The 19,674-nt window shown below is 40.4% G+C and overlaps 1 protein-coding gene across 1 annotated transcript in view; it reads right to left on the bottom strand.

Moving 5' to 3' along the window:
* SCAPER (S-phase cyclin A associated protein in the ER) overlaps positions 1-19,674 on the bottom strand; it is a 135,451-nt gene that overhangs the window by 56,368 nt on the left and 59,409 nt on the right. Inside the window, exon 19 of the mRNA XM_082488793.1 lies at positions 433-548. Within this exon, the coding sequence (XP_082344919.1) occupies positions 433-548 (116 nt within the window). The remainder of the gene's footprint in view (positions 1-432; positions 549-19,674) is intronic.

The following is a 19,674-nucleotide window of genomic DNA, read 5'->3' as shown; positions in this document are numbered from 1 at the left end:
TTTGATTTACCTGTTTGTAGGAGCCTTTTCAGGTAGCAGTATCTTACAACTGTTTCATTTCAAAAGCAGTCAGACTCCAATGAATGACAATCCTTCAAAAAATTCCCCCACTTCCCACTATAGATGTTTACAGACTAACTTCAAAAGATACGTACCTCCTCCTCTCTTTAATACTGTCTTCTCTTTTCCCATTTTGTACAGTTAGGGATGCCACTGCTCAAACATATAATAGCTAGAAATAAAATCACCAAGTTTGAAAACCATCGGTGGAGTGGAAATGTCTTTCCCCTTCTATGGCAGCGTAGGGTACAGCATGTTTTTTTTCTTTGAAGTTCAACACTGGACCATGAGAAGATGCAGCAGTGAAGCAGCAGATATGAAATAGATATTCTAGTGATTCTAAGCGGCAAATGAAGGACTGATCATACTTACTTGAAAGGAATCCGTGAAACCGCATTCAAATTGGTGGGAGAAGTCACCACTTGAAGAACATTTTCAAGGGCAGTCAGTCCTCCTGCAGCCCTGAATGCTATTTGATCTGCTGTGTTCTAGATAAACGCAAACACAGAAGAGAACCAAGAGAAATTAAAGAAATTCTTACATAAAATATACGCCTGATAGACAACTGTCCTGAGGTTTGTCAATGCAGAAGATCCTTAATACATGTATTTATCACGTTGAACACCTCTGAAAAAGAGCATTTTACTGCCAGTGCACAGGGCAGAGTATTCTTTAGAGCAGGAGTTGAAATTCTCAGGTGCTATCTTTTTCAAAGATCATATATACATATCTAATACTATATAGGTAATACAGCTGAATACAGTATTTTCTGTAATGACATATGTTCTAAGGATTTTAATGAACTTTATCTGTTGCTGTTATCTTTGTAGCTATTCTTTATGGCGCTGTATATGATTTAAAGAACATAGACAATCTCTAGATGAGTAATTTACCAATTTGGCAACTCCAACTTCTTACCCCCCCAGGTCCTCAGTCTTAATCTATGGCTTGCAGCTTATTCAAAATGCAACAGAACGAATGGGTATTTTTAGCTTTGAGGTATGACATTCACATCCAACTTGTTTTGCATTCGCAATGTTGTTGATTATAAATGGAAAGATTCAATTTAAACTAGTTTGGTATGTGTTCCTAGCTTTCTAGATTAGCTTTTCTTTATTCTAGGTGTCCCCTTTGAACTTCTATTTAGCAGAATAGGAAGGTGTAGGAAATAATCCTACTGTTATTCCTACAGTTTGCCAATGACTGAGTTTTTATTGGAGCAGGTCCAGGATTTTAACTTACTCGTGCCTTTTTCCTTTCATACGTAATTGTTTTTATCTCCTACTGTTTAAAATAAAGCACCTAAAAGTAGAGAAGAAAAAGATCTAAGTTGCTAATTTTGTGTAGCTCTATTGGCTGTTTGTATTTACTCATCTTAACTTCGTCAATGATGAGGAGGATATTCTAGTTAGTAAGAAATAATTTCTTTTTTTTTCTTCTGTAAGCACTAGGCATGTGGGAAAAAACAGGAAGTGCTCTATAAATGCAATTGTTATTAGTCCATGAAAATGTATTATGCTATAACAGAAAAAAAGAAAAAAACCCAACCACTGTATAACAGAAAAAAATCCTAGTGACTCCGGCAATAAAATCTTTCTTTGAACTGGAAATATAACTGAGCAAGATATGATTTAGAAGAGAAACATTTTTCCCCTCTGAGAATTAGACATTAATATGTAAACAGCAAAGTAGAATCATAGAATCATAGAACTAGTGAGGTTGGAAGGGACCTTTAAGATCATCAAGTCCAACCATTAAGTACATATCTTACGTTTTTTTTAATCATGCAACTTTATTAAGTTTCTTTCAAAGATCTCTTTTCTATGTAAATGACTTGTTCCAAGCTCCAGAAAAACTGTTTAAACAAGGAAGTCAGATATTCAAAAATAAACCATTTTCCACAATTAAGATGAACGGCATGTAGATTTTTAGACAGCCAAAAAGTTCACCTTCAAAGGAATAACTAGCCTGAACTGAATGGAAATCTGTGTGCCAACTCACCAAGCAGTTAAGATCGTCAACCACCGACTTCCTACAGGCTAACTGAAAAATACAACTTCTAGCAGTCAATTTTAGTCCAGTTAGCCCAGTAAGCGCGCCTTAACCGAAGAGTTATTTTTGAGTTTCGCTCATATATGCCTCCTTTACTTCCTCTCCCTCCCTTCCAACTCAGGGAAACTCCAAGCAACAACCAAAAAAGGCTCCTTGGGCAGCCCTGGGCTGGGGCAGGAGAGCCTGCAGCGGGCCGGGGACAAAGCTGCAGTAGCACTGCCTCCCCTGCGACGCTTCCCACCCACCGCCCGACAGAGCCCCAGCAGCCCTGCCACAAATCGCCTACCATCATTTGAGCCCCCTGTGGCTCACGGCCACCGTTCACAGAATCACAGAATTTTCAGAGTTGGAAGGGACCTCTAGAGATCATCTAGTCCAACTCCCCTGCTAAAGCAGGATTGCCCAGAGCACATTACTCAGGACTACATCCAGGCGGGTCTTGAATCTCCAGGGAAGGGGACTCCACAGCCTCCCTGGGCAGCCTGTTCCAGTGCTCTGGCACCCTCACCGTAAAGAACCGTTTCCGTGTATTTGAACGGAACTTCCTGTGTTCTAACTTGTGCCCGTTACCCCTCGTCCTGTCACTTGGAGCCATTGAAAAGAGCCTGGCTCCATCCTCCTTCAGCCCACCCTTTAGATACTTGTATGCCATAATGAGGTCTCCCCTCAGCCTTCTCTTCTCCAGGCTAAAGAGTCCCAGCTCTCTCAGCCTTTCCTCATAAGGGAGATGCTCCAAGCCCTTAATCGTCTTAGTTGCCCTTCGCTGGACTCGCTCCAGCAGTTCCCTGTCCCTCTTGAACTGGGGAGCCCAAAACTGGACGCAGTATTCCAGTTGTGGCCTCACCAGTGCAGAGTAGAGGGGGAGAATGACCTCCCTCGACCTACTGGCCACACTCTTCCCTATGCAGCCCAGGATTCCATTGGCCTTTTTGGCGACAAGGGCACATTGCTGGGCCATGGATAACTTACTGTCTACCACAACCCCCAGATCCTTCTCCTCCGACCTACTTCCCAGGTTCTCACACCTTCTCCTCTTCCTCCCCTGCTCCACCGGGGCTGCCGAGTGGCTGGGCACCCCCAGACACAGCCCGCGGCCTTTCCAATGCATCCGTTTCCACTTCAGCTTAAAAACTTCATGGTGTAAAGAGAGATTTTGTTATTTCAAGCACGAATTTTCCTTGGTAACCAACATACCCACGTACCCAGCGTAGACACATGTGCGCGAGGATTTCTGCAAACGCCCGGCACGCCGGCATCGCAGCACACGAACCGGAGAGACATTTATGGGACGCTGCTGATTTATTTGCTACAGCATATTTGTTAGTGCTACTCCAGTTTTAAACGTGCCAAGCACTTCCCACTTCTCATTTTCCCTATTTCCCATGGGAGATTATGCCACAACCTATTAGCTCTTGTGGCGAAGAAGTCTTTCCTGTCATTTAGACCAAATATGCCCTTTCTCTATTTCATCCCATTACTCTGAGTTATATCCCGTTTTATTGCACTCGTTTTGTTTCTCCCCTTAGTAATTACTCCATTCTTGAAATCATACACTCTTACATTTTCCTACTCGGCTTCTTTCTCAACTCTATATATTCATTAATGCTAAACCCATTCTTTTCTTTTATTTTGTTTTTCATGTAAACTTTTATCTGTGATGTTTTTTCAGAACTCCTCTTTTCTCCATAAATAACTAGTAATGAAGTGTCCAGAAAGGAACTTCCTCCCGCCCAAATCAGTCACCAGAGCCACACGGAAAGAAGCTATAATGTCTCCCTATCCTGAGAGGAGATTGTCATGCATCTATTTATAAAGGATATTAATCTTTTGAAGCTGTTTGATTTCCTACGTGCTCTCCTTCCACTTCAATCTGGAGCATCGCTTCTTTTATAGACAGACTTTTTTTCAGAGTGCCTGTTTCATTTTTGGCTAATACTTTGCTAAAATACAAGTATACTTTGCAAAATACCAATCTACATTTTAAAGAACTTCCTTTGCTACTGCAGTTTTCTATCAAGCAGAAGCGAGTTTGTAATTTCTCCCAGTTTTATATGACTTAGCTTTATGACCTATTATTCTCCTCTCTAGATTACTCATAAAAATTAATCAGCATTTTGATGCTTAGCCATCAGGGAGATAAGTCCCTAACTATGTGCATGGAAGACAGAGGGGAAAAACCTTCAATAAAAGGAAGAAACAAACGAGCAGCGAAGTTGGGAATGATACATGAGCACAGTATTTGTTCACCGTGCTTACAAAGGTCTATAAAACCGCCACTTAGGGATTAGGAATACACTACTTTTGGCATGACATTTAATATATTTATCTCCCAGGATTCTTTTAAGATGGAGAACTCCAAGAGGTTTTAACCCACGTATTGAAAGGCGATGTTGATTACCAAAGTAACTGCTGGTGCACAGTGCTTGTGAGTGACCTTGGTCACCACGCAAGCCTCTTGCTCTCAGGAATCCCAGGTTCAGGCACGGCTCCTTGAGCTTGGCCTCGGGCCACTGGAGGTCATGGGAACTGAAGGGGAACATGCCCTGTCCACAAAGGAGCAGAAGAGTCACTCGAATATTGCATTACTGAGGTTTTCAGAGTGAATACTGGGTGACTGTGGTACCGGAGGAAACGCTGAAAAAGGAATCGTGCACAGGCAATTCCCTTGGCTATCCACGGTACGAGACCTCGTACTGATGTATAAAGATGTATTGGTGTATAAAGAACAAACAGTATTAGATCTCCCCAACGTTGAAAAATATTGCCGTTCTATCTCTAAAGTATAGCAGGCAAATAATACCAAATGTGTCTGAATTAATTCCTACTTGAGGCAATTTTCAAACCTTGAAGTATGTATCTATTCAACTAAAGGAATCTTTCTTAAAGCATAAGCATATGGGAGCAGGCGATCTTATCCAATTTGCCTTTCTTCCCCAAATTAACCTATATCCTTCAAAATATGATCCAAACTCAATGTTCTGTAGTGCTAAAGCTTTACATTAGCTGATACATATTAAAACATAATAGAAATTCAAAAGAAGTAGACTGAGGCACGCGAGTTATTCAAAACCCTTATTCACAAAAATATTCTTATTTAAATTGGTTCCCATCTGAATCTGTGTCAGAACAAAAGACCAATTCAGGTAACCACGACTTTTGCTCTCGTAGCACCCAAGGCACCGAGCAGATCAGGCACCATCTAAGTATGCAAAATGGCAGATCCTGCAAGGAGTAGATGTAAATCCCTATTTGAAAAGAGCATAAACCAGTATGGCACATTAATACTGCTTGAAAGAATCCTCCAGACTTCTAACTTAGTCTCTCAAATTACTTAACTAGATGTTTATGGCACCCATTTCATAATTTCACTATAGAAACTGTTAACTTTGAGTGGCTGCATATTTAGATTGCTAAAGTTATTCAGCAAAGGCAATTGATATAACAGCGTGCGAGTTTGTTGAACAAAAGAAAATACATAAACATCTGTTTTTCAAACTGTGTGCAAATTTGACCTGCTCATACACTTCTTCAGAAATTCACAACTACTTCAAATAACTTTGTTAAACAATTTGATTTCTAAGTACTAAAGGATTTCAAGGCTCTGAAGTTACCTGGTGGTGCAGGAGAGCGGGGACAAATGAACACGTAGGCAAAAATGATTCTTATTGTCATCTATGCATTTCTTAACAGAGACAGGAGGAGGCACAAAAACCTTGGGGATGCCACCTAGATGTGTCTTAACCGTGACAAAAACAACAACAGCAGATATAGGACTCAAAACCAAGACACGACAAGAGTCTTGCTTGCCTTATCCCTCTCCAGTCTGTATCAGTGTGAAATAAAGTGGTCTTGTTTGTACAGGAGGAAAGCCAACATAGCCGATATGATATGAGGCATCCGTTCTTAATCTTTGGACCATTATAAACTTGTCATTTAGAGCCCACAGCAACTAATTTCAGTAGAACAGTGCGTGAACCAAGTAGCTTTAGCAGAGTGTGTGTGTACACTAATGCACGTGTGGCAAAGTAAACAGAAATAACAATAAATTAAGCAAATCACGTAACCATTTTATGGATTAATTATGAAGCAAACATTTTGCGAAACCTAAAATTAATCCTTTTTTAAAAAAACCTATGACAAACAATCAAGTAAGCTCCCTGCACGCTGGGCTAGCAGGGCTGACTTATTTACCTGCCTGTTACAACACCTTAATGGATTTGAATTCCCCTTCTCTCCTCTCCTATGGCTTGAGTGACAACTGACTAATAGGATTACAGGCTCCGTTCCAATAATACAGCTCAGCTACATGCCAGCAAAAAATGACAGCCTAAACCTGAATTACACGGCCTGGGAATCCATCCAATTATTAACTAAAGTAACTGTTATTACCTAACCTAATCAAAGGAGAAGCAGCTGTTAATCTTTGGTGGCCTGCAGTGTAGTAGCGGTCAGACTGGATGAACTGTCTTTGTACTTGACTCCTCTACAGACAATAATTATGTCCTTTGTGATCAAGAAGGAAGGGCTTCCTAACCTTTCAGACAGAGGCAGCAGATGGGGAACAACTGTTTGTGTGTTCATTAACAAGACAGGCTGGATTTTATCAGGGTTTGGCATCTGTGGCACCTTCAGAAGCACCACTTGCCCAATGATACAAGTATGTTCAGCAAATTCGAAAATTAGCAGACTAAATAGAAAGTTCAAAATAATACTTCCATCTCATTATCTGACATTTGGTACAGAAGAATACACACAGCTTAAAAAAAAAAAAAAAAAAAAAAAAAAGAGATTTACACACATGCCTCCTCACACCTAACATGGTCAACAAAGAAATACATGAAAAGGGCAACTGACCTGTGCTGTTACTTTGTGGGGTTTTGTTTACCTCATTAAAGCAGTCGGATAATATAAACTGCATGCTTCTGAAACAAAACCAAATCGGGGAAAATCTCTGATTTATTTATACAAGTCAGTGGGTAATACAAAGTAACAGAGGGTGAAATAAAGGGAGCATCAATTAGTAACAGCTTTTGGGTTGTGTGCAGCATTCCAGGACAGAAGCAAAACCAACTCCACTGTCCTGTGCTGCCGCTCCCCTTTACACAGGACATTTGGCAAGCTGGAAGATTTGTAAAACAGAAAATATGAGGCCAGAGAAACCTGCCTCGTCACAAGACACTACAGAAGTACCATTTAGTTTATGTTGGAGGAAATAAAAACATGATGGGATCACAGTGTGGAAGTACCTGAATGGGAAGAAGATTTCCAATAATGCACAGTAACAGCTAATATTTGGAAGCTGAAACTGGAGGAGTTCAGGTAAGAATAAAATGATTTTTTTAAATGCCAAGAGTAATTAATGACAGGCATAATATACTTAGGATATAGTCGACTCTCAATCATTTGAAGTTTTTAAATCAAACCTGATTATCTCCTAGAAAAATATGATCCTAGTTAAACCATAATTTATTAATTTGGTGCAAGTTATTGGGTGAAATCCAATGTCCAAAGTACTCACTTCCATACATTTCTCCTTTTAAAGTATTATTATTAGTTAATAAGTAGAGCAGAATCAAATAACACAGAACTTTAACAGCTGAAATGACTTAATGCCAGCTTTACCACCTCTGTTCTATGTAACTTTAGCATCTCACATTTTGGCTATTTGAAATATTTTTGAACTAACTCCTCCCTCTATGACAAACCTCCACAATCAGTATTTTCATGTAGATTAAAAAAAAGTATTTTCCTTCATCAGCCAAAAGAAGGCTTTCTGCTAGTCCTGCCTACTATGTCTGAATAAGAAGCTGATCTGGAAAGCCTGTTTGAACAGACCTTAGGAACTAAAACTATTCAGAAGAAAATATTTCTGAATGAAACCCAAATACTTTGAAACATTCTGACTTCTATTTCTGAAAGAACACACCGAACTTGTGCAACTCTATTCTACACTTGTTAAACTGTTCACTGAAGGAAGAAATAATAACTAATTAGTATAATATAGTTGAAATCCATCTTAAGAATTTTCTTCTTTCCTTTTATCTAGTGTTTGAAGATACTATCTAAAATGCCAGGGGCTAAGAAATGCAGTTCAAAGCTGCCTTAGAAAAACAAACCAGACAACTGAATCCTGGACTGGCTCCTCCTCCCCCCCCCCCCCCCCCTTTAAATAAATACACAAGTATATCTACATGTACATAGGAAACCACAGACACATTTGCGATTGTAGAAAATCTACACTCTTTGATTAGTCTTCCAGACATAAAACTACACAGTGAAAACCACTGTAGAGTACACCAAACTAATACTTTCTATCGAAAGAGACAAATTTTGTTCCCTGTAATACTTCCCTATGATGAAATCAGTATGATAGTAATACCCCACTCCATACGAAAATCTCAACCTCTTTTTCAAACGTGAGTGACTTCACCCACAATAGAATTTCAAGCACTGAACGTCAATGGGAAACCAGTTTAAGATTAAAACATGAGCCAGAATTGGCTCAGCAGCCTTTGCACACCATTCGGGGGAGGCATTCATTCATGTTAAGGACCTGCCTGTCACGTGTTTGTATCAACTCCTCCCTCAGGCACTGCTTACGTGTTAAAGCACCCAAGCTCTTTAGGCAACGCTATGCAAGGCCACAGAAAGGAGGCCTTGAGAAATGCTCCTTTACACATCATCCCACAGAGCAAAGAGCTGATTCTGAAGCCTTAAAGATAAGGCGGCTCCTCTGGTTTTGGCTTTTACGCTCCGCACAGGCTGACCTCCGTGGCTTCACCTGGGAGAGGATGCTTGCCTAGCATCTCCCCAGCTGCCGAGAGGGCAGGTAGGTAAATGGGCCTTATCCTGCAGAAGGTGTTTCGCTCCCTGCACGATGCTCAGGACTTGCACGCTCCCGTGCAGAGCTCAGCCTCCAGCACCTAAGCCACGTGGATAATACTGTTTGTTTTCACTTGAATAGCTAAGGTACACTAACTGCAACTTCACATACCTTATATTTGGTATAAAGGAAGACAAGTATCTAAGTACAACAAAAAGAAAGGGTGAAAAAGAAAGCAGCTGATACCTCACTCAAATGCAACAATGAAAGTGAGGCTTACTTTACGTTTAAATTCAATGAAAAATAATAATAAAAAAAAGACTATGCATTTACTTTCATGCTCTCTGAAAGGACATTATTGACAAGCGACGTAAAATTGGTCCAGGCTTAGGGACAATACCACTACTAAGAAATTGACTCTTAAGCGTGTCCTGCAAACACCAAATGTCACACGCTCGTAAATTTCACTTCTGTCTATGCACATCAAACACTTTATTCATTTTTCTGTTTCCAAACTTCTGCCCATATGGTAAGGTGAACCATACTGGACAGGGCTCCTTACTGAATCACTGTATTATCTTATTGAATAAGATGAACTTTATTTACGCGATCTTCCAAGCTCTGCAGTGTCTTTCCAGTCGAGTAGTAAAATCACAGAAAGGCACTCTATTAACACTTTTGTTGACAAGGAGAGAACCCTCACAATACTGTTTGTGAGGCTTCCAGAGTCGATGAAAGCCACAAAGGAGAGGCAGGTAAAGGTAAACTAGTGAGTTCCACGTGATCTGTTTAGCTGCTTTCACTCACACCAAGTAGCATAATGGGAAACAGCCAATATTGCTTGGGAAAATAAGAATTGTCCTTACATATACTGCAAAAGGCAGCACTGAGCATCGCAGCACTTGTGCCTATTAAAAATAAATGTTTAGTCTATTTATAAATAACAGAGCATCTACTAAGTGCATCAATTACAGGAGGAAAGCAAGGATAAAGGTTTAAGTGTCTAATACCAGGAACAACTGCGCCTAGACCTCCACAGACAGCTCCATTACCTAAGGCCAATTTGACTTTTTCTCAGTAACCTCATAAACATAAGTTCCCAAACAAGTATCTGAAAAGCACAATTACATGATCTTGTCCTGTTCTCTCTCAGCAGTTTATTGGACAAGAAATTGTCTAATGAGTAGGAAAGTTGCAGATCTCTTGCAACACGGAATCTTAAATGCCTATGGCTGACAGTTCACCAGTGGAAGCTTTCAGCCGCTAGAAAGCGGCACTGATTTCAGCTGAACTGAACTATGAAAACCAGTGCAATCAAGGAAAACTAAAGACATTGACATTATCTGGGAGAAGACATATAGACAGGAAGCTACAGTTGTTTAAAGACCCGTAGCGCAGTCAGGAGCACTTGAATTCTAAACACCGCTTTCACACCCGTTGCCTTGGGTACTCTCTTGTAACTTCTTGGAGTCTTTGCCCATTAACCCCAACTACGCGACAGCAACAAAGGACTGTGGGGCAGATTAATAACGTGGGTTGCGAACTAGTGCAAACATCAGAACAGACAACAGAGACACATATAGGTGATATGTTCTCAAGTCAGAAGTGATGGTCTCAAATGAGATGTAGAATTTTAAGAATACTTTCAAGAAAAGGTGCATGTATAGATACCGTGTGTGTATACATATACCATCAGGCTAACCGAAATAAAAACTTCAGTTCTTTAGAAAATATAATAATTATTTTGTCATGAGCTCTAAATTGGCATCTACTTGTTAGCAGAAACGCGTCCGTGTAGGGCATTTTCTCATCACTGAGAAATCAGTGCCTGTACTTTAATGCTATTAAAACAGATCTCTTGTCCTGTAAATGCTTCGTGAAGAAACTCTGCCTATCTCAGAAGGTATATATATACATTCTGATATGATGTATTAGTTCTAAACTGACACAGAAGGAAGAAAGCTTGCCCTGACAACAAAAGGCCACCAATAGTACAGTAGAAGCGCACCGGAAGCTAACAACATTTAATTGCATCCCACAGAACCAGAAATCAACACAGCAGTTTTCAACTACACATGCTGCGCACAGTAAATTAACCTCTAAATAATCTTGGAATAAGTACACTGCAGAGCTTATCTGTGAACTGAACTTGCCTTTTAATACCATTTCCAGCAAACAAGTTAAAAAATAGTCCGTGGCTGACCTCTAGTAACAAGTTCCTATTTATATGTTCATCTTGAGAAAAAGGTTAATCCACAGATTATAGCAACTCCGGGCAAACGAATTATTGATGATATGAAGCTGCCTCATCCCACCTGCAACACACACCACACACCTGACCTATTGACTTCTCCCCGGCAGTGACGGGGAATGGCTGGTTGGGTAGAAAATGCTGTCTGAAGAGCTCCTCCTGCGTTTGCTCACAGCTCTTTGCACTCCCAGCCACTGACCAGGCACCATCCAACGCGCCGCCGCAGCTGATCGGATCAGGCAATGTTTCTACTACCAGTAGCAGTTTGGACCGTACGCGATTAAGATAGTTACTTACATCTCTGATTTTCCATCAATTATATCTGGTTCATCAGTTCTTGAGTTCATGCTCTGAACTCGGGTTCTGCACTTCCTTAAGAACAGCTAAAGAGTCGATTAACACTTGCAACAAAGGAAGCATAAATACAGAATTCCATATGTTACCTTCTGTGTTAGCAAAATTACTAAATTTTTGGTGGTAAAATATATAGAGTTCCAAGTGCCTGAATTCTAGTTTTAACTGGCAAAACAGACGTATTTTCAAGTTTTGTAATTCACCACACTTCATGAAGTTTGGATTTTAACTTTAAATAATTTTTAAACTGTTATCATTTAGCTTTACATTTGATTAATGACTTCCCTTCCCACAACATTGCCGTCTGGAACTGGCTACTGCAGGAGTATCCAAAGTTGAAAAATTAATAGATGGATTAAAATATTAATCCATTCTTTGCATAGAAATACATCATATGTTTAGCTAAAATGAAGCTTACAGTTATAACTTCTGATTATCTATAAGAAAATAAGAGTAGCGACTACTTTGATAAATAATAAAACCCCCGAACACTGATGAAAGCAAAGCTAAGATAGTGTGTCTTTATTTTACTTTTTAAGCACTTTGGCCACGAAATGCCCACTGCCCAATATAAAAGAAGGCTTTTTGGTGTAAAGCAACGCACTATATGTCAAAATCTTCATATGGCTAAGAGCCAAAAGACATATATCACATATATAAGAGAAAGACGGTAGGTCACAACATGACAGCACCAATGACCCCGCAGGGTCCCACTGCACCATTGCAAGGGTGGAGGTAGAGAAGGCAGAGGACTGATGTGGGGCTCGGGGGCCTTTGCTGGCTCATCTTCATCCACAGCCATGAATTTACCTTGCCAGCTGCTGCCAGAGGGGAGCCCCGCTGCTGGTCCCGTGACACTCCTGCCACCGCAGCCACGCTGAACTGCTGCTCAAGCACTGGAGACCATCTACACCCCCATCAGCACTACAGGGCAGTATAAAATGTAATGTAGACCGAACAAACAACTGTGGCTCAGAAATATGCCTACTGAACTGTGGGCATGTGACTACCTTTTCTTTTTTTTTTTTTTTTTAAATGACTACTGTGTATGCGTGTACTTCTGTTTTTTCCTATAGAACGTTCTGCGTGATTGCACATTTAAGTCGACAGGATATATACTAATTACCTATGTAAATATCCTAATGCACCAAAACCAGGAGACATGCTGCCAGAAGAAGCTCAGCAGGAAAAAAACCTGTGTAATTTCTAAAAACACTGGCACGTGACGTGCCACAGAATTGGCTGAACCTGATGTCAGGATGATGAAGGCATGCCCCAGGAGGAGTACTCAAATTGAACAAAACTGGGGCCTGTTTGCCCAATAAACATCAACCATATTTTAAAGCCCGTTTTGAACACAGCCATAACTAAACACAGAACTTTGAGAATTAACCTGCAAATTAATTTAGCAGGTAATACCTTTGGCCTTAGAAGTCATATCGGTATTAACCAAATTAAAATCTTACATAAGCATTTTTCTCCCCAAAAGAAAATTTGACTTCCAAACAGATTTATTACTTCTAAGGATTGAAAGGACACGCTGTTGTTTCTGCCAGTAGTGTCCTCTAGTGGAGAAACGGGAGATCCTAAGTAAACAAGAAAACAGAGGTGGGCTGCGTCACAGAAATCACCCTGTCAAGGAAAATACAAACATCTCTCCATCACAAATGTGCCTATAAAAGTTTGGCATCTTGACCAAACTTTTCATTACTATAATAATGCTTAAACATAAATGCTAAACGACTTTTTAAAGCTTCAGTCAGACTGAGAAACAACGCAGTTGTGAGGCTATATACAATAATTGGTTGAGCTTGTTAAATAATAGACAGATAATGTGCCTCTGTGTGTATGCATGTATACACCTAAGATAAAAAAATACAGACCAATGCGGCTATACTTTGGGTAAAGCCACTAGTCCACGACAGGTAAATTCACTAAAACAGTATTTTTCACCCTTTTTCATATATAATGCCCTGTGATGCTTTTTCTGATTTAGTAAGAGGGTGACAGATAAGCTGACATCTCCCTTGATTTTTCCAGCCCTCAATGAATCCACGTATCAGACTTTATGCTGGGTTTCTTCTAGGGGTGTAGATATCCTTAACATTTAACCTCAACTTAATTAGTGACCGTAGCTTGCCTATAGAAGTACTCTGCTACCGAAATGAGGAATCTGTTCTATTCACAACTCCCGACCTCATCTATTGTCTTCCTCTCTCCATCTCTTCCTTTTCCTACATAAAAGCCAACCAAATTAATTTTGTGGGAGGGAAAAAAATCATCACAGTTTTTTTTATCACCACAGATTTTTGCCATTGTCTTATTCTCAGCTGACCCTCCAATGCTCCAAACACAAGAATTCCTAATTTCGAAAAGCTTACTGAGTCATTGCTGTCTGCTAATGCTCCTGCTTTCTTCAGAGATGCCCATCAACCTTGCCTCTAAGGAGTCCAGCTGATTAACACAAGTAAGTTACACTTGGATCAATTGCTTTTAAGCCAAAATTGAGGTTTAAAATTTGCTGCTTCTAATTCACTCTTGGACAGTTTTCTTCAATTATGAAATAGAAGCCACAAACCTCAAGCTATGGTCTGTGTGCTTTAAAGCTAGTCTGATTCTTCCAGTGACATTATCTAGCATAAAGTACACTACCTATTTGCGTCACTCTTGCTTAGCTTACGAACTCAAACTTCCTTCAAAAGTTTGGTATCAAATTACAGTATCTTGTCTAATACTCATGCAAATCAACAATTATTATGCGCAGCAACAATGCCGCATCCGGTTCAAATATAATCAATAGCAGGTTAAGAAAAGCTTAAAGATAGGTTATTGCCTTTCAGCTGGTCCAGAATTCTGTTCTTCTGAAAAAGAAAACCCGGCCATTATATTCAGTGCCTTTCAATCCTCTCTTTGATGGCTACACTACTCTGCCACACCAGAACCATGCAGCTACCTAGGTGCTCGAGGCAGCCTCACGAATTTTTGCAGCACCAAAACTGAACGCGTAAGAGTGTGGGAATCACAATTCCCACTATATTCTTAAATATACGTAAATAAGTAACAATACTGTGTATTTATAGCATAGAATATTTGCTTCTAAAATCTATTTTGTCTGTATATACATGTCTCATATGTATTTATATACACATACACACACGGGGCAATTTTAAATCTCCGCAGAGACTTTTGAAGAAATTTATCATGAACGGTACAAAAACTTACATGTGTCCCATTTAACATTGCTTTGGTTCCATACCTTAGTTTTTCAACAGTTTTTCATTTTATTGTTCTGGTTTCTGATGATTCAGAGTTTGTGTTACCGGGGGTGGGGTGGGGAATCGGGAGTAGCCGGCCAGGGAATTCAGTGTGCCTTCCAAAAACTGGCCTATTAATCTTCACACTGGCTATGGTCACCATACCCAACGGCCCTGACAGTTTAGAGAATAAAACATAAATACCGGGCCTGACTGTGCTGTTAAAGCCAGCCATTTCTGACAGTCTTTACAATGGGATAAACACTGTCTGTCTACAGTCCCCCTGTATTTGAAAGCTACGACAAACATTTTACTGAAATGTAAATAACTGACATCACGACTGCTGAAGCAGGAGGCTGAAAAATCTATCTAAAAATCGCAAACCCAAAACCACTGCCTGACACAAAACAAACCATTAATGGCCGCTGAGCGAGCACGTTTTAGAGGTCGTAAGCATCGAGATCCTTTTTTTAAAAAAAAGTATTAAAACACGACAGTCAATTAATAGCTCAGATTCACACATTTGTCGGTTACAAAATTACACCTTTTCTAAGGAAAAGGAAAATATTTTTCCCCCTGAGATCTGCTTCCAGTAAGAATATTATTCGGAATTACTAATAAAAATAAGTATCTTGAAATTTAGCCTACTGAAAAGCAGCTACTTTTAGATTTGTAGGAAGAGAGCTGGTAAGTAACTATAAGCGCCATGGGGACACGGCTAGCCTCAAAACTGTACAAAATCACAGTAAGTTTTATGAACATCAGAACCGGTGAAATCGTGTTTGTTAGGGTTTTACGCCTTGTGATGGAAGCGTGAGCTTCAGCTGTAACGTTCGCTGAGGCTGAGACATTCATAAAACCTCGATCCTTCCCCTGCGGCTGCGGCCCTCTCCTCAGGAGCACATCTGGAAGATCTTCTCTGTCAAATCACTTAGTTGAAGGAATCTTGTAACTTGTGCTGCGATGAAGATCTTTTTCAAGCTAGTGGTCTGGTGAGAAACACCACGTAAAAATAATCCCGGTTAAACTGCTGCGCTTGGGATTCCAAAAATCATGAGATCCCCTCATGATCATATTGAGCCTCTGTGTCACACTCCCAGTCAGAAGGTCGGGAGACACATTAAGGGCTCGTCTACATGTCACATGTAAGTATTGTACAAATTTAACTAAAGTTATTTACCTGCCGTGTTTTAGCTGCAGCCGAGCCAGGTGAAAAGGCTACTGCCCTCAGCTGCGCGTCACCGTCCTCGCTGAAGGCAGCAGCACCCTGCCGCCTTCTCCACAAGAAGGGGGTCTGCCACCTCTGCCCTGCCCAGACCTACCAACGCCCCCTAGAATACTTTAAACATTTAAAAGAAGGACTTTTAAAACCTGGACCTCCAAAAAACCCTCTAAAAACAGATTTTAGGAAGAACATCAGTGAAGTGATGTTCTGTCAGCAAGTCTAAGGATGACCGCCCGAGAGGCTGTAACCTCAGACCCAGGTCGGGTTCAAGGCCTTCGAAACAGATGTGCTTCAGACAGCGTAACGTCGAACATACACGCAGCAGAAAACGGTTTTGTTTTTCCATCAGTAAATCTCACCTCTATACACTGAGGGATGTACCGGTTCCTGACAGCGTTCCCGATTACAGGACGCTTCTGTGCGAGTGCTCAAGCTGAACTTCAGCAATTCATTGGGCGTTCGTTGCACATCTGAAACACGCTGCTGCCCTCAGTAATAGATGTGTAAAATTAGTCCCAAAGAATGAACGTGTATAAAATCAAAAGAACTGCGGCAGAAAAACTGCTTTAGCCCTGCAGTTCCAAACATCAGCTCTGCCTTCCTTAAGAGGATACAGGAGTTCTTCTTTTTGCATCACAGCCCCATTGACGGGGGATCTCAAACTGAGCGTTATCAGATCTTATTACGAGCTTGAAGAGACCCATACAACAGTCTGCCAACATCAGGGCAGGGCCTTCTGCTAACATTTGCACGCATTTTGCTGTTGTGTCTGTGTGTGTGAGTGGTTGTTTTTTTTTTTTAAATATACTTTTAAACAAAGCGGAGGTGAAAGTGAATACAACTTCCTTCCAGGATTTCTGCCAGAAAGGATGAGAGGTTGCGCACAAAACTCAAGGACGGGGTCCCGACTATCTAGAGCACACCCAAACCAGCACCTCCGCAGGACACATTGTAGATACATCCTGGGGACAGCACACCGGGCGTACACACCCCCATCCGGACTTGTGCCTCCCACTTGAGGTTACGAGCAGAAGCCAATACACATGACCTGAGGGGTACAAACCTATTTAAAACCGTAACGACATTGTGGTTTATGATTTTATAGCACCTTTTATGTTTATTTAATTAAAATACACGTGAACCACAGGCTGTATATGCAGTTAATGGCCATACTCCTTGTCGGATCCCGAAAAGCTGCATTTCAACCTGCTTACTTACAAATACTTTTCTGGCACAGGGTGCAGTACTTCTAGCGGTTGTAGAGCTTCATCCAAGTAAGCCAACGTGGACATACCAAGAAGTGTCTGGAGATCTAACAACCACCTGAAGCAAAGCAAAACAACTCCTCTTTCATTTATTAGGGCTCAAATCATGCCCCGGATTCAAAGTGAAAGTTGTCGATTTTATGGTGTTGCACGGGGCACCAGCAGCAGCCTATGAACTCTGTGTTAATGAGAAGCGGGCAAAGGGCTACAGTCAACACACAGGACTCCAAAAACTACGGTGGTTAAGATATGACTTTGCCTGAGAGACAGATTTCTCAAATCTGACTATCCAGATGATATGCCGATACAAAAACCTTTTAGTTTACATTAAACAAATTCTTCTTGCTATGTTGGTGGAATCAGTTGGCCCCAAGTGCAAAATCTGCTGGTGTCCAGCAGACCAGGAATGCATCCAAACAAAATGAACTTTACCACAATAATCATGCAGGCATGGCTCATCCTAGAACGTTCTCACGGTATAAATGAAGTTCAGAAGAGAGAAAAAGCCTCATTCATTACTACGAAACACAACAGATGAAGACTAAGTCCCTAAAGGAACTGTTAGTCTGATTTGATTCTACCTGAAGGCAAACCCCAGTGAGACAGGGCTGCCAATCTCTCGCACGTGGCTTTTTTGCGATTCAAGTTTGCATAAAGAACACACTCCCACTGTTTTAGTACAGTCATGGAATTTCTAATGAGCCGAATAACTCTTCCTTCTGTTGAGAAATTTTATGGTATTTATTTTTCTTATTTACCAACAGCAGCTCAGCATTTTATTTCATGGTTTGTAAACCAAATCTTTGTTTCCCTAGTGAGACCCTACAAACACATTTTTCAGTCAGCGTAAACAATTAACAAAAGAAAAACCCAATGTTTCACAGAATGACTGAAAAGAGTTTTTTTTGGATCAATTTTATTTTATAGTACTTTTGCACGACTTCTGAGCCTGAAGAATTTCTAGTAAGCGGCAAGGATCTATTGTAGTGAACTCTGTCCTCCCTCAGGGCAATTCTTTATTCAACCCAGGCCATTAGCAAGGGTAAATCAATGTTATCAGCTCACACACACTGACAGCTTGTGTGGTTCCCACTCCCTCATTCCTCCCCTCACATTATGGTATATTTTTATGCTCTCCAGGGAAATTCAATTAACAGTGTCAGTCTCCTCCTCTCAGTCGATGACTGACACCATCAAGATTCTTTCCACCGCCCATTGACATGTAAGATGTGTCTGCTGATTTCTGGACTTGCAAGTTAACAAGAGAATTACTATCCACTTCTATAAATGACTATGTACGATCTGTGCTGTAAACACAGGGACAGCTATTGAAATCAATCTTTCTTGACCTTATTGATTAGGACACTCAGATATAATAACACTTCTTCAGCGGTAATGTTTTGGGGGCGAAAACCCAAATCAACAACGCATGCCTATTAATACTATCAAATTTATCTTTTACTTCCCCTGCGCAGACTCAACAAGCAGTGAAACATTGCGAACAATTAATGATTAACATTTAGCTGCAATTCATGTCTCCTTTAACAAAATCTCAGAAAACATGTACTGATGAGAGGCTGGATACAACACCCCTTCCCAGTAACAGTTACCAGTAATTATTTTGGTAACTTTCAAAATAGGTACATCTTCTAGTCTTCACGCAACACCACAATTTCTATTTTGAAATAAATAATTATTGAAAAATTAATTTCTTAAATACCATCAAATTCGAAAATGTCACAACTCCTTCAAAAACACTATTAAACTTGATCAGCAGCTCAAAGTAACTAACAGAATACATGGCAGAACCCTACGCACCCCAGGCAGCGTTTAGCATTTAAAGGCATTACTTTTAGCAATTGTGCTCCACATTGACTAAGCTGTGAAAAGCATCAAGCATAGCTCTCATCTCCACAGACACCAACTCTGAACCACAATGATGCAACCCCCTCCTCAGATTTCACTAGTTCCTCTCAGAAATAATTTTCATGATTTCTTGATTACTGATACGAGAGAGAAGTATTTTCTAATGGTTACAGAGAGAAGAGAACATAATGTTCCAGCTGAAAACTAAAATATGATGCTCCTAATGGAGTAAAAAAATGCATGTCAAAACACAAAGCACTACGGCACTATGACGAAACAGTAAGAGAGACGCAAATGCTACGCTATCAATCAAAAAAATCCAACATTTACCATAAAACAAAATATGCTCTATAAACGTAGCACTTTGAAAAAATTCAAAACATAGAAGTATCCCATGTATATTCACACGAGACCTTCATCCCCCATCAAAGACCTACCCCCAAAATACAGGCTTGTTTGTACTCCAGGAAAGCTCAACAGATTTGCGCTCCTTCAAAACTCAGCCATAACACCACAATATGGTG

The sequence above is a fragment of the Vanellus vanellus genome (assembly GCF_965231255.1).
Source record: "Vanellus vanellus genome assembly, chromosome: 11".
Classification (NCBI taxonomy): domain Eukaryota; kingdom Metazoa; phylum Chordata; class Aves; order Charadriiformes; family Charadriidae; genus Vanellus; species Vanellus vanellus.
This window is presented reverse-complemented; position numbering and strand designations above follow the sequence as displayed.